The sequence below is a fragment of the Hemibagrus wyckioides genome, linkage group LG18, assembly GCF_019097595.1.
Source record: "Hemibagrus wyckioides isolate EC202008001 linkage group LG18, SWU_Hwy_1.0, whole genome shotgun sequence".
Taxonomy (NCBI): Eukaryota; Metazoa; Chordata; class Actinopteri; order Siluriformes; family Bagridae; genus Hemibagrus; species Hemibagrus wyckioides.
Genome location: NC_080727.1, coordinates 11,115,010 through 11,130,000, shown reverse-complemented (window position 1 = coordinate 11,130,000; position 14,991 = coordinate 11,115,010). Strand labels below are relative to the sequence as shown.

Sequence of the window (14,991 nt, the reverse complement as noted above, 5' to 3'; positions counted from 1 at the left end):
TGTATTCTGTATCATCTGAAAACAAATTAAAAAAAAACCTTGATCAAAAAAAAATTAAAAGTGTTTTCCTGGTTGAGGGCCCAAATGACATGTGGGAAGAAGCTCATCATTCTCTCTGTGTTGGCCTTCAGACAGTAGTAGCGCTTCCCTGACTGCTATAGAGAAAAGAGTGTGTTGTTTGGATGGCTGAGAGACTCCACTATTTTCCTGGCTCTTGTCCAACATCGACTGCTGTAGGCTGCAGTTAAGGGAGCTCAGTGCGGATGGTGAGCTCAGCTGAATGTGCCACTCTCTAGAGAGCCTGCCTATCCTGCTTGGTGCTGTTCCCAAACCAGGCTGTGATGCTTCCTGTCAGAATGCTCTCAGTGGAGCAGGTGTAAAAGATCCATAGCAACATAGAGGGCAGTTTAAAGTTCCTTAAGAGTCTTAGATGGTAAAGACATCATCTTCACCAGGGTGTCAAATGTGAAAGGATTATATGTGACATTCTGTCACATTAGCACATAGGGTGATATGAACACCAAAACACCATTCATTGTCCACTCCTTTAAATGGGGGCACAGTATAGTTGTTGGTGTTTTCCTGGTTGAGGGCCCAAATGATCCACGGGAAGAAGGAAGCTCCTTCTCATTCTCTCTGTGTTGGCCTTCAGGGAATGGAAGCACTTTCCTGATCGTAACAGAGAGAAGAGTCTGTGAGCTCAGCGCAGATGGTGAGCTCAGCTAAAAGTTGCCATCCTCCTGAAAGCCCACCTGTGGTGCAGGTGTAAAAGATCCTTAGCAACATGTCCAGGAGTGATAGAAACGCCAAAGAACTATAAACCTGTCCACTTCCTTATCTAGAGGCCCATTGATTTTAATGGTGTGGTAGATCCCCTTCTGCTTCACTATCAATACATTGTTTTGCTGCTGTTCAGGAGGAGGTTGTTCTCATGGAATCAGTTCTCCTGGCTTTTAATCCCCTCCAGTTAGATGCTCCCATCATTGTTGGAGATCAGGCCAACCATAACAGTGTCTTTAGCAAACTTGACAATCATGGTGGAGTTGGAAGTGGCCGGACAGTCTGCACAACGAGTACAGCAGGGGTTCAGGACAAACATGGGAGGGTTCTAGTGCTGAGGGTGAGGGAGGGTGTGACACGTCTGCCCAACTGAAGTGCTTTTTGACTGCCTGTTAGGAAAGTCCCAGGTCCTTTAACTTGATGGTGAGTTCAGAGGGAATTGTACTGTTAAATGCTGAGGTGTAGTCAACAAACAGCATTTTAAATTTCTCTTGCTGGTGTCCAGATGGCTCAGGGTTGTGTATAGTAGACTTGTGATTGCATCATCGAGTTGAGCAATTTGTATGGTGTGTGAATTGTAAAGGTTCCATGAAAGATGCATGATGAAGTCCAGCCTTTCAAAAAGCACTTCACCAAAACTGAAGGCAAGGCATTTGGCCAGTAGTCATTGAGGCAAGGATATCTTTGGGATAGGAACAATAATGGACTCTTTAAAGAATGTGGGAATTACCAAATATGTCAGGAAGAGGTTGAATTTCTCAGTGACCATGGGTGCTAGCGGTTAAGTGCTACCACAGGCAAATGTGACTCTAATTTCCTCCCATAGCAGTTTCCCCCTGCACCACACTGTGCATGTTGTTCTGATTGGGAAATCTTCTGATGACAGTGTTGTGGACAGTATCATTCTCCTGCTTTTCTGATAAATCCCCACAACTGCTTCTTTAAAAAGTTGATGTCAACAAAGCTACATCTGACCATGTCCCAGTCTGCATCAGTTAGTGTGTCCTAGAGTAAATCATCTGAAGCAGCCACCAATTGGTCTGCCCAGTATGTACTTTGTTTGTATCTAGGCATGAGGATGGTCTGATTTCCCAAATGATGGATGAGACTGTGTGTAAAGAGGTCTTTGAACAAAGCGCAGCAAAGGTCCAGGATCCTTTCACCTCCTGGTAGGGCAGGAGATGTGTAAATAAAGAAGAACTTGTGGTCTAATGTGGTCAAATACCGCTGTGTTCAGCCATGTCTTGGTGAAGCAGAAGGCTGCAGTCCCAAAAGTCTGTAACTTAACCTTGACCCTCAGATCATCAAGCTTGTACTCCAGAGCACAGTATGCACAAACCTTCAGCCTGTTCCTGAAGCCAACTCATTTGTGGTCTTTCTTCCTCCTTAAAATCTCACATGGCCAGCAAGGATCCGATTAAAAATGGTGAAATTTGTATATTTTGTTTAGTTTATGTAACTTGTTAGTATATTGCCACTACTGGTTTGGCTTGTTGTCTTTTTTACATTTAATATTTCTTAAAATATTTAAAGATTCAATTTAACATGAAGTTGATTAGATTTGAAGTTGATCAGTCGAGTTTTAAATGAGTCTTCTAAGGTATAATTCAAGCACACTCAGGAGCAGGAGTAGAATATATTTCTACAGCATTTTTTTTTTGGAATGACAATTTTTATTAATACCAAACTTCTTGTGAAAATGGTAAATAAATTTGTTCATATCCTGCTTGACATATTGAGGACTGATGTTGGTTTACATTATCCAGATGTGTCACACCATGTCTGGTTGTTTGGAAAGATTAAACAGAATATAAAAAAAAAATATTTCAATACATAAACTTGCTTACATATGTAACTGTGGTTCTAGAAGCCCCAGATAACCACCACTGGTTTTTGTCACTGGAAGCCTGTGCCAGCACTGTTTGTGCATATTGTTCCACAGATTCAGTTTCACACAGTGCCCGACAGTTATGCTGGTTTATAGAAGTACATTTACATATGCATCAAGTGTTAAAGTGCTGACTTACCTGTCTAAGTGCAGAACTCTCTGTCCCACTCTTGAGCATGCAGCAGCAATGACAGACTCAGTAAGGCCTGGAAAGAAAAGTAAAGACGGCATGCATTGTCACTGAACAAATCAAATCAAAACTCCAGCACATTTTTGTTGTTTCACTTAATTTTTGAATTATTGTGGTCAGCAGGCCAATGCATTCACAGCGGTGATTTCTGGAGAAATGTCCAGAGTACTGGTGAAAGTGCAAGGAAAAATATTGGTGGCATTAAACAGTAGCACTGTGATTGAATTAATGATTTAAAAAGAAACAATATAACTAATACAGATTTTATTAATAATAATAATAATAATAATGTTTGTTTTATAAATCACCATTGTTGGACATAAGGACAATTTACACAATAAAAAAATAGAATCATGCTTTATATAAAACAGGGAGTTTAACCTAAATGCAGGCAGTTTTAGGAATCAGATACAAGTGTATATAACTGGGGAAATGTACGCAGATTTTTTTTGTGAAGGTCAATATCCGGGGTGCTGAGTTTTGAACGTATTGTAGCTTATTTAAGCAATGTGATGGAAGAGCAATAAACAGTGAATTGCAATGTGAATTGAAATGTGAGGTAATGAAATGGATCAGGGTTGCAGCAGCAAAAAGTCTAAGAAGGTATAAAGGTGAGCAATATTACAAAGGTGAAAGAAGGCAGTTTTGGTGACAGATGAAATATGAGTATAAAAGTTCAATGATGAGTCCAAGATAATGCCATGGTTATGAACTGTGTCAGGTGGAAATATGTCAATGCTGTCAATGGTCAGACAGATGTCATTAATCTTACATAAAGCAGCTTTTGTTCCAGTAATAAAGATTTCTGTCTTTCCACTGTTTAGTTTTAAAAAGTTAGCCGACATCCACCTTTTAATATCACAATGGCAGTTTATTAGGGAAGAGGGAAGCAGTATAGAGAAATATAGAATAGAAGGTTTGGATCTGAGATCTGGTTGACATCTGCATAAAAATTAACTTGTAAGACATAATGACAAATAATGGATCCAAGCGGAAGAGTGAGCCTAGAATGGAACAATAATAATAAAATGCTATCTATTTGTGAGATATGATACAAACCAGGCCAGAGCTGTCACAGGTATCTAACTGAGACCAAAGATCAGAGATCAGTACAGTGTTTGACAGAGTATATGAGACAGAGTCAGAGCCAGAGTCAGCTGAACTAAGATGGTCAGTTACTACCCTGAGGAGGGAAGTTTCTGTATAATATTGTGAGAAAAGCTTTATTCAGACTATTTCTAGAAAGATGAGACTCAAGTTGCAACAACACTGTCCAGGAAATTATCATATAAAATGGAAGGTTAGAGATGGAGCTATAGTTACTAAGGACGTCTGGGTCCAATGAAGGATTTTGAGAGTGGGAGTAACTGTGGCAGTTTAAAGGGAGGTGGGAACAGAGCTTGCAACGAGAAAAGTATTTCTGATATTAGAAAAGTATTTAAATAAAAAAACTTAAATAAAAAAAATAAATAAAAGAACTTAGTGAGTATACATGCCTTAAAGTGAAGTAGGGGCTGGTTCAAGAGAGCATGTGAAGGTACTACAATTATTAATGAGGTCTCTTATATCAGATAAATCAGTTGGAATAAACAACAAAATGGACAGAAGGAAGGGACAGACCTAGTAACCTAGAAGCAAAAGTGTTTAGGGTATTTGAAATTATGAATTGATGTTTGACACCAGTTCACTACATGAGCAGGAAGATTTAAGAAGATGTCAAGTACAGTGGAGAATGACAGTGGTTTAATGGATACGACAGTTGTTTTTAGAAGACCAAACTTGATAAATTTGTGATCTGTGTGATCTTGTGTCACAGGGGTGAGTGATCACAGGGTGTTACAGGGGTAGTGGACAGTGCAGCCAGTCTGCTAACAGTATCTAAAATATTTCACTACTCATATTGAGGGGCGGCAATGTGTTGCATAAATTCAGTCAAGGACTGCCAAAAATTCAGAGGTGAAAGCCCATGAAGGTGAGTCTAAATGAATGAAAATGTCTCCAAAAAGGTTGATTTTACCACAAACAGAGAGGGCAACAGTGAGCTCCTCATTAACCACTGACGGAATCCATGGTGCTGCTTTGGGTGGTCAGTAAATCAAAATCATTTGCATAGGGACATTATTCTAAAATGTCAAGGCTAGAATTTCAAATGATGTAACTTGAGTTGAAAAGACAGTCCACAGTAAACCCACCACCCCTTCCATGAAGGCTTAGCAACATAATTATTATGTTGAGGCGGACAGGCCATGTTTAAAATCATGCAGACATTTGGTTATTGCCCAGATTCAGAGCAACAGTTTAAATGAGCGATCTTGTCCGATTGATGATTTATAGTGTGTAAATGATCAACGATGGGTAAAGTTGTGGAAAACTACCCTCAGGGGAGCTTTGAGTCAATCAGCGGTACAAATCGATGTAATGTGACCAATGACAATGGCAGGCCTAAATGAGGTGTGTTTGCAATGAGAGCCACAGTGGATGTAGCAATAGCATGATTATAGTGGTTGTAAACATAAATTTTTAAAGTCATATTTTAGACCTGCACTTCAGAATGAGAAGTTCCACTGCCAGGATCCACTGCACGGAGATATGTCCATGCAGTACGTGACAAAACAGCTAATAACAACCAATCAAGAGTAGAGCAATTGAGAGGAGTTTTTCAAACATTACAGCAACCTATCAAAAACTGTCACAGATGCTCAGCCAGTTTACATACTGCATTATCCAGCAGCAACAAGTAAACAAACAGTATTAAACCAGTGTCCAGTTGCAACTACCTCACCAAAACTGCTCCTGGCGGCACTGCTACTTAGCGAGGAAGTAGTAACTTATCCACCAGTAACTGCACCTGCAGTGGTGGGATTGATGCTGAGGGGGCTCTAGCCAAGAAAAGTAATGGATTTGGTAAGAATTAAAGATAAAAGTAACCCACAACTGAAGAGCTCCATTTCAGGTTTATTAGAAGATTCAGATGGCACCATGTCAAAATAGGTGAGCCGACACCAGTAGGCAGAAAATTCAGGGAACACACACAAACATAGTCGCAACAAACACTTGGAGAGCAACGGCAACAGCAGAAGACTTGTGCTGATATTACATTTGCCTGTCACAAAACTGCCTAAACTTACACGACTCAGGACATAACAATATTGTACCTTCCCTTGTACCTTCCCTACTTTCTAAGTAGCCTTGAAAGCATTTAAGCCTTTTGAAAATAGCCTTTTGTTTGAATGACAATTTATAAAACTCAATTAGACGTTTAAGTTCTCGATAAGTTGGAATGGGTGATGAAACATGCAGTTGCATTTGATGGAAATTGATTGGAAATGGAAGTATGGGAACTCCTATGCTTAGTGTATGTTCATCACTCTTTACAACCATGGAGAGTAGTTCAAAACATTTTATTCATTGCATTCACAAAACAATGACCTTTAATGTGATGAGCTACAACAGAATAAGACCACACTGGGTCCACTTCTGTCAACCAAGAACAGGAATCTGAGGCTATTATGGGCTCATTAAAACTGGACAGCTGATAATTAGGGAAAATAATCACTTTGTATCACCTTCCAGCCTTTAACTGTGCAGTTTTAGTGAGTCTGTGTCCATCATAGCCTCAGGATCTTTCTGGGCTGGGCGGCTTCTGGCTGTTGAAGCAATACTACAGACCCTGAAAAAATTTTAAATAACCTCTTGCCACCATCTTTAATGTAATTTTTCCTATCTGATATTGATTTTCCCCCACATCATGTTTGCTAAAGACAAACATTACCTGCTATAAAATACTGGTGCCACACAGAGATGCTTGGCAATAAATAATAGATCACGGTCCGCAGGACTTTGATGACTGAGCAAAGCCCTGAAATGCTTTCAGCAGGAATTGTATGAAATCATAAATCATTTTTCATTTTCAGAGAACATTCCAAAATGCATTCTATCTTTGCACCTTGAAAGTCATTTTGGGTGTTATTTATAGCCAGAGCTGAAAGACAAGGAGAGAAGGACAGAGAGAAGCATGGAAAGCCAGTTTCTTCACTCCTCCTCACTCTGTTACCCATTCCTGCTATCCATCTCCGTCTTTCACACAGTCAGCATTTCCTCTCTTCTAGCGCTCATATAAGTGCGTTACCACCGTTAGCTTCAGCGCATATGTCAGTGAAATATTTGTTCAGATTTTGCATGGCTTCATAGTTCACTAGTCAAGTTCACATGTCATGAGTTATTAATCTAGTCACACATGTACTCTAATATTTGAACAAGAGATGAATAAAGAAGACCATGTTTCTGCTATCTGGGCTTTCAGGCTAATGATCAAGCAATTACAGGCATTCAAGAGAGATGCGTTTTTCAACAAGCAAGTGGTGAAAAACACCAAATTGTGTTCATTTCACCTGTATATTAAGCTTTGGGTTTTCAATTACTTATTTAATTGTTCAATTACTTGCAACAGTAAAGTCTTTCTGACAGAAGCAGACAGGATCTATCTTATCAGTCGATCATAATCGGATTTCTTAATGCTATAGAACTAGATAAATTGACAGAATTTCTGACAGACTTATATCCACGATATCCAGTATGTAACACCTGAGTTCTGAACATCCAAAACCATGCGCTTTAATATTGGGTTGTTCCCAAATTTCCTGCTATAACAGCCTCCACTCTTCTGGGAAGGCTACCACTAGATGGTGGAACATGGCTGTGGGGATTTATGCTCATTCAGTTACAAGAGCACATGAGGGTGGCAATGATATCAGGTGAGAAGGCTGTTCTGTGGAGGCCACTCAAGTACTGCTACACCAACCATAACAAACTATCTACAGCATCACTGTCATGTTGCAACAGGTTAAGCTCCAGGCTTTTAAGAATCATCCCAAAATTTAGTTTCAGGAATCTAGATCTGAAATTCAGCAGTCCCAAACGTTACATTTATTTTGTTTAGAAAAGGTAAATTTTTAAATAAAATCAGCAATCATCTGACTATATACACATTTAATATAAGTATGAATACAGATAAGCATCAGTAAGAACATCACTATTTAGTGTTATTACAGCTTATTCAAAGGGATGTACACAGCAGATGCTCCACATTATCAGGTATAGTCACAGGTATAATCAGTAATGTGCTTACACTTTTTAGTTAGTGACATTTATTTAACATTTATGACAACTGATTAGTTTGTAGGGGAGTTCAACAATCATGGTGCTTTAAAGACTGCAAAAGAGTTTCTGCTTTCTGGTTTCTTTCAAGAATGAGTGTGAGAGTGAGACCGAGAGAGCTGTAACAAGTGAGAATAGGAATTAACTTAAATTAACTCTTGGACATTTCACAAGATTAAATCAAAATACTTTGACTTTACATTTTTTGTAGTTATGAATGCTGCATGCCATGAGAATATTTGACATCAACATGCAGCTGCACAAGCCGTTCAGTAGAGGGAGCTATACATGAGTACACGTTTGCTGAAGTTAAAAATACTAATAAAAATTAAAATAAAATTATTATTACACTTTCACTTATCATTACACTTATTTCATTAGTAAAATGGATGTATAGTTTGAAAACTACATTATGTAAGAATTGCGCTGCAAGGGCTGCTCTGATTTCACTCTAGTCAGTATAGTGACAATAAAAGAGTCTTGAATCTCAAATACTACAGGTAAATAAAGGCAGGATTTGGCCATTATAATTAAACAAAGAGACCTTTTAACAGAGTACACTTTCGAAAAGAGCTGAGAAGCACAATCATGTCCATACAAGATCCTGTCCTTAAGTCCTGAATGCAATGAGGTCAAATTTTTGTTTATGTTTTTTTTTTATACATTTTTATTGTTTATATCAATATGTGTTTGGAACAATATTACTCCAAAACAATTGATAAAATGCACAACATAAAATCAGAAGATGTGACAACAGACTTAATTACAGACACCTTAATTCCAGCTGATAATGTCCTGGAGAACATGCCCATAAACACATTCATTGCACCGCATCGCAAATACCTTTCAGTGAAGAAGTATAAGCCAGGCCTTATTTGTACCTAAATACTTTTAAGAAAAAAATGTGGGACAAACATGCTAAGTAACCTTGAGACTGTACAGAAATTGTACAGGGTGCACATATTTGTGCGTCACCAGCAAACTGGCAACCAGCTGGCTCTAGCAGCTTTGCATAAATTCAAGCAAAAGTGGGCCAGAGATCCTACTTTTTGCACCATCAATCATGGCCCAGTGTTGTCACTCTTAGTCACAAGGGTAGGTCTACTTCTTTGGCTTTCCTCCCTCCCTGTAGCAAAGAACTATATTCCCATGCACTAGTGAGTATCTTCAGCTGTCATGAGGATCTGGCCTGTATATGAATGCACTCCAAATCAGGACAGCATAAAGAATGAGCGCAGTAATATTCATGTGGTCTGAGGGAGTAAAATAAAATCTGTTAGATTGTGTTTCAAACCAAGACAGTGAGCAGGTCCTATAGAGCAGTACTTGCACAGTAGTGATTTGAAGAGCGGATCATGGAGGCTACTTAGTAAGTTAACCATTAGGGAAAGCAAATCGGGCTTAAAAAAGAAACAGGTCAGGGGTGGTCAGTTTTAAGAACATTTTAAAATAGTATTTGTGAACAAAATACAACATATTTGGCTTTGGTGTGATAAGCTGTGGCAGAAAAACCTCTAATCTACTAGTACACAATTTTAAAATCTATATTTACTAGAGGCACCAGATGACACAAGCAGCATTCCATATTGGGTATATCCTTTATTAAAATAGGGGCAATAGCCTATTTGCTAGATACAGTGATTGGGATGAAAGACATACTAATAAAAAAAATGTAAACATGTTAAGAAGCTTATTATTTATCATGTCCCTCTAATTCCTATACAATTCTGGCACAGAGGTATCATGCCATGGAGGCTGTCCACTTTTAAGTGACTTGATTGTGTCTATAACAACCTGTTTAGAGATCTCTTTATCTCCCTCATGTCCTCTGGTAAATTTGACAGAGGGATATTATCCCATGAATAGAATTGTTGATCATAAACCCTCATTGTTTTATTAATAAACACTACACTGTGTTTGATCTCTGTTTCACAAGCCTTGCTAAAAGGCACCCTGGCCTATTTCCAGAATCATAAAGCCTTTGTCTCCCATAAAATAAAGCAGATTCTGCCCTCTGTGTTAGCAATTCATCCAGTGCCGATCAAGTGGCCACGAACTGTCTGTGTAGCCCTTAACTAAGAGTGGTTTTGAATTTTCTATAAAGATCCTCTAATTTGAAGATCTGCAAGCTTTCCAACATTTCTGAGGGCTCTCCTCACAAGAGTTTCTTAGCTGAAGATATTGTAGAGCCCATAATGAATACCTTCCCCATGTCCTAGAGGTGAGATGCATTCACCTCTTCAGTGCTGTTCTTCTCTGAAAAGAAAGTCCACTGGCCCGCCAAATATTGTAAAAATTCCTGAATGAATGAAGTGAAGCATTAAGCTCAGAAGAATTAAATGCTGAACCTCTATATGGTGGTGTTATACACAGTGTGATGAGGCATGGTCTGCCACCCTTGTGTAGCATTAATAAATTATGCCTGTATATTAAACAATCAGAAAATCTGAACATTTTTAGAAAATATAGCTACAATAAACTGAGATCATTACAGAGCCCCTAAAATGCCTGCCCTCTTTCAGAATTTTCTGTTGGCTTTTGATCCAATTCAGGATATATCACCAAATTACAATCCCCTCCCAAACGTCAAAGGGTCAAAAGTATGCATTGATATCTTGCTGTGCAAGTTAAAAAAATCTTTCTCAACAGTACTGGATGCATAAATTGAGCCCATAACCACATATTCACCATAAAGGATCCCAGTAACCAAAAAAAAACCTGTCTGCCTAATCAGTTACAATTAGCTACAGACAGCCATGTTGTTAAGCCCCCTGATCACTTGTTGCTGAAAGATTTCAAGTAGCCTTGAGCCTGTTGTGGTGAAGAAAATGCCCACTCTTAAAGTAGACTCTTAGCCAGGAATAGCACACTAAACTTTGCCCCACATCACAAGAGGGTGCTGCAGATATGATCAAATCCACAACACCTCTGACAAAACATATGTGAGAGATCCTGTCGAATGTTCACTCAGCACCCCTCAGACAGAGTGCCAACACTCCAGATCCAGAAACTCTGGTAACCAGGACTCAAAAAAACTCCACCAGCTTCATGTCCGCTGGTAATTTAGTGATGATATACTTCTGTCTGCACAATTTTCCAAACTGTCTGTCTTTTCTGCAATCTCATGAACATTCACAATATTTAACAAAATACTATGTGGTATTGTGATACTTCAACTGGTATAAGATGTGTTTATGGTGTCGTGCCAAACCTACCCAGGAACTCTAACCAATGCAACTAATGTAATATAATGTAAATACATCTTAGAAACATGCAAAACTCCATATGGACAGTAATCCAAGCTTATGGTCAAACCAGGGACCCTGGAGCTATGAAGCAACAAACACTGCCTGCTGCACCACCTAACACAAACACAAAAAGGTTTATGAATAAAATGAGAGTAAAACATTGTCCATGTTTTGCAAGAAAGGCTGTTGGAGTGAGGAAACGATTACTTTACTACTAATAAAAATCATTTGGTTGCAATTTTGTTATTACTTTTTATTATTTTGTTTCCCAATTTGTAGTGCAGCTTCTTTCAGTTGTTTGTTGCAGTGGGTTTCTCACATCAGCCTCCTTTTCAGAAGATGAAATGCTGCTCAATTGGGTTAAGGTCTGGTCACAGAATCTGGTGATGGGTCAAGTCTAAAACCTTCCACTTTTCCCCCTGATAAAGTCATTTGTGTTGGCAGTGTGTTTGGATCATTTATTTATGCCTCATGATAAAGTTACTCTCAAGTGGATTAGAAACATTTCTTTGTAAAATTGTCAGACAGAATGTGTCTGCAGACTTCTGAATTCATTCTGCTACCATCAGCATCAGTAGAGATTAGTGAGTCTGTTCCTGAAGCAGCCATTCAAGATGGTTAAACTTGGTCCTGTGGTTATATTTCCTCTATATTTCTCCTCTGAATGGTGAATAGTGACACATTCGCTCCTGATGTGTGGAGGTTGTTGGTGATGTCACCCTCTGTTGTATTTTTTTGTGGTTTGTTTTCTGGGCTTTTCTTCACAGCTCTCACAAGGTTTGTCATCAGCTGCCAATGGTGTCTTGGATGACATGTTTTATATCTGATTTTAAGTACACCAGTGGTTTCTTTATTTTTCAGGACATTGTTGCACCAATGCTTGAGCAATGGATATTTATTCTTTTCTCAGATTCAAAATAATTTGCTTTTCTCCCGCAGACAGTTTTTAGGCCTTCCTGTTGGTTTGTCCATTTTAACAACAAATGCAGTCTTCACAGGTAGACCCCAGGGCTTTAACTAAGAACAGTCATGCATCAATACTGTTTAAACAATTATTCTAATACCTAGACAAGAAGTAAGACATGTGAGTCGCAAAGATCCAATTTTTAGTAGTAGCACAGCGGTTAAGGCATTGGATTGGAAGGTTGTGAGTTCAAATCCCAGGGCCACCAAGCAGCCACTGCTGGGCCCTTGAATAAGGCCCTTAACCCTCAACTGCTCAGTTACATAAAATACAAATATATGAAATAAATTGTTCTGGATAAAAGACAAAATTTTAAAAATGTTGGGTTTAAGCAAAAGCTACCATGTTCTAAGTTGGTCTACAAACCTACATGGATATCTTAGGAACTAAAAGCTAAAATTCTACTGTCTCATATTCATAATTTCATCTCAAACTGAAACATCTTCAGTTTCATAACAAACCAAATAAATGGCCTTGCTGTTACAACAGTTTCAGAGGGGACTGTATGACTAAATCTGTTGGTATTTTATCAGCTTGAAAAAAGCCCATTATGTGGTTTCAACCCTTTTTGGTCTAATTGAAAGTCACTGTCTTGTGAAAATCTGTGCAACAGCAAACCTTGGAGTCATAGCATGTACACTCATATTGTAGACACCCTATTCAAGCCAGTCTTATGCATCATTGACAGCAATTACGTAAAGTGTTTAAGATGGAACACTACGTCAAAGTGGTAAGTATAGCGTTATTAATTAATATATGAAATGATAAACTGTACTTCTATACATATCACTCTCAAGAAAAGTCACTGGTTTGCTAGCTGGTATCCTCACAACAAGCAGGCTTGGACATCAAGGGGATAAAAGTCCCATGAAGGGTCTGATACAACAGTTTACAGAATAATCAGATAAGATTTTGCAGGATAACTGTCAGAACTGTCAGCACTGTAATCTACCAGGTTAAATGATGTTAAATGAAGTTTACTGGACTGTAATCTCAGTAAGCACTTCACATGTCACTGTCATTAACCATAACATAACAGACAAAACACATTTACAGTAAAGAAGGGCACCGGGGGAGATATCAAGGTAAAAACGAACACTGGGGAAAGAATTAAGACTGAAATTGAAGACTATTGACAAAAATAATTACAGGAAACGAGTTGAAGTTGTATTGGGAATGGGCGGGGTTAACACTCTACTGCACACACCCACTAGAGGGCCTCAGAGACATTCTGCCTTCACTTTTTAACTCCTGTCTCGACTACACCTACATCAAGTCAGTGATTATTGTGCGTGAAGAGCTGAGAAGAAGGTCTCTTTACGCTACTAGAAGAGTCACGTTTTCTCGTCCAGTGAAGAGTCATAGTGAGCTCATGCACAATGCAGACATTACTCCAAACTGATTAGCAAACACTGCTACCTGACTACATACACTATAAAGTGTATTGCTACTACTATAAAGCAACATGTTTGTGTTTGGCATTGGAATATACTGTTCTATTCCACACAGATTTAGTTTGTGTTGTTACATCATACACCAGCGATGACTGTGATGGAGAGGTTTCCCCCTCTGTCAACACCGCTTCCGAAAAACCATTAGCATTAGCATTAGCTAGCATCTCAGTCTAGACACACTGACAGCGTAGCGTGATCTCTGATTATCATTATAGATCAAGGCTGCCAAAGTATCTCTATCAAAGCACACTATATATATATATATATATATATATATATATTTATATTTCTAAACAATTACAATGATGTTCCTTTCCTACCTGTACCAAGGATGATAACGTCAAATTCAGATGGTAGGTTGTCGGCAGCCATTTTGGATGTATGACCGTCACGTGACACAACAAAACGTGACGTGAGCATTTACTGCCTCATCATTTCAGTGACGTTTATTTGTAAGGCAGGCATTTTTATTAATAAAATTATGAAAATGTACAAATTCTTCAATAAAATCACTCAAGTTAATAAAGTTGATCAAAGTGAGTTAATAAAACAAATTGATAAAACGAGTTCTGAAACAGATTTTGTCACTAGACAGAATATAAAATTACAAAAAGGAAAATAGCATAAAAAAACATTAGAAAATACACACCACTGCATCACCATACACCACACATCTAACTGCTAGGCAAAAGCTAAAATAAAAATGAAATGTTTGATGGGATCATTTGATGTAGAAATCATGCCGAGGTTTGGGGAAGACTGGGTTGAGGGGTATACTATTGTCAGTAAAAGCTTAGTTCTTGCAAAATTTTTTGCAATGGTTCTCATTTAGCTGATGGAAGTTCACTGTGATCCACATTTTAATATCCCTCAAGAGATATTTATTATAAATAATTATAGGTTTCAGAGGGAGGCACAACTGTGCATCATCAAATGATAGCAATTTTGAATAATGTTGGCAATAATTATTTGTTTTGTTGTTTTCTTAAATACAACTATTTTATGCATTTTTTATGACACTGAAATTATTTATCCTCCAAATCAACATGTGTAAATCATTGGAATTTCATTGGCTGATAGGAAACACAGCCCCCTTATGTTATTATAATATGAGATAAAACATTTCTAGCTTTTTATTTCAAAACAATATATCTCTGATTTGATTAGACCAATGTAGTTCAGCATCTGATTAAACTGGTATGAAAAATTTTAATTATTATCTGCCGTTAAATATTTACACACCAATTTTTGAACAAAGACTCCTCTCTAACATTTCAGCAATATGTGAAAAGTGCAAGAACTGATGTAAA

General features: G+C 38.2%; 1 protein-coding gene across 1 annotated transcript in view; it reads right to left on the bottom strand.

Moving 5' to 3' along the window:
- Positions 1 to 14,101, bottom strand: part of chm (CHM Rab escort protein) — a 51,285-nt gene extending 37,184 nt beyond the window's left edge. The window contains exons 1-2 of the mRNA XM_058415621.1: positions 14,002 to 14,101; positions 2,808 to 2,874 (exon numbers count right to left, since the gene is read on the bottom strand). Coding sequence (XP_058271604.1) covers positions 2,808 to 2,874; positions 14,002 to 14,101 — 167 coding nt within the window. The remainder of the gene's footprint in view (positions 1 to 2,807; positions 2,875 to 14,001) is intronic.
- Positions 14,102 to 14,991: the final 890 nt, after the last annotated feature.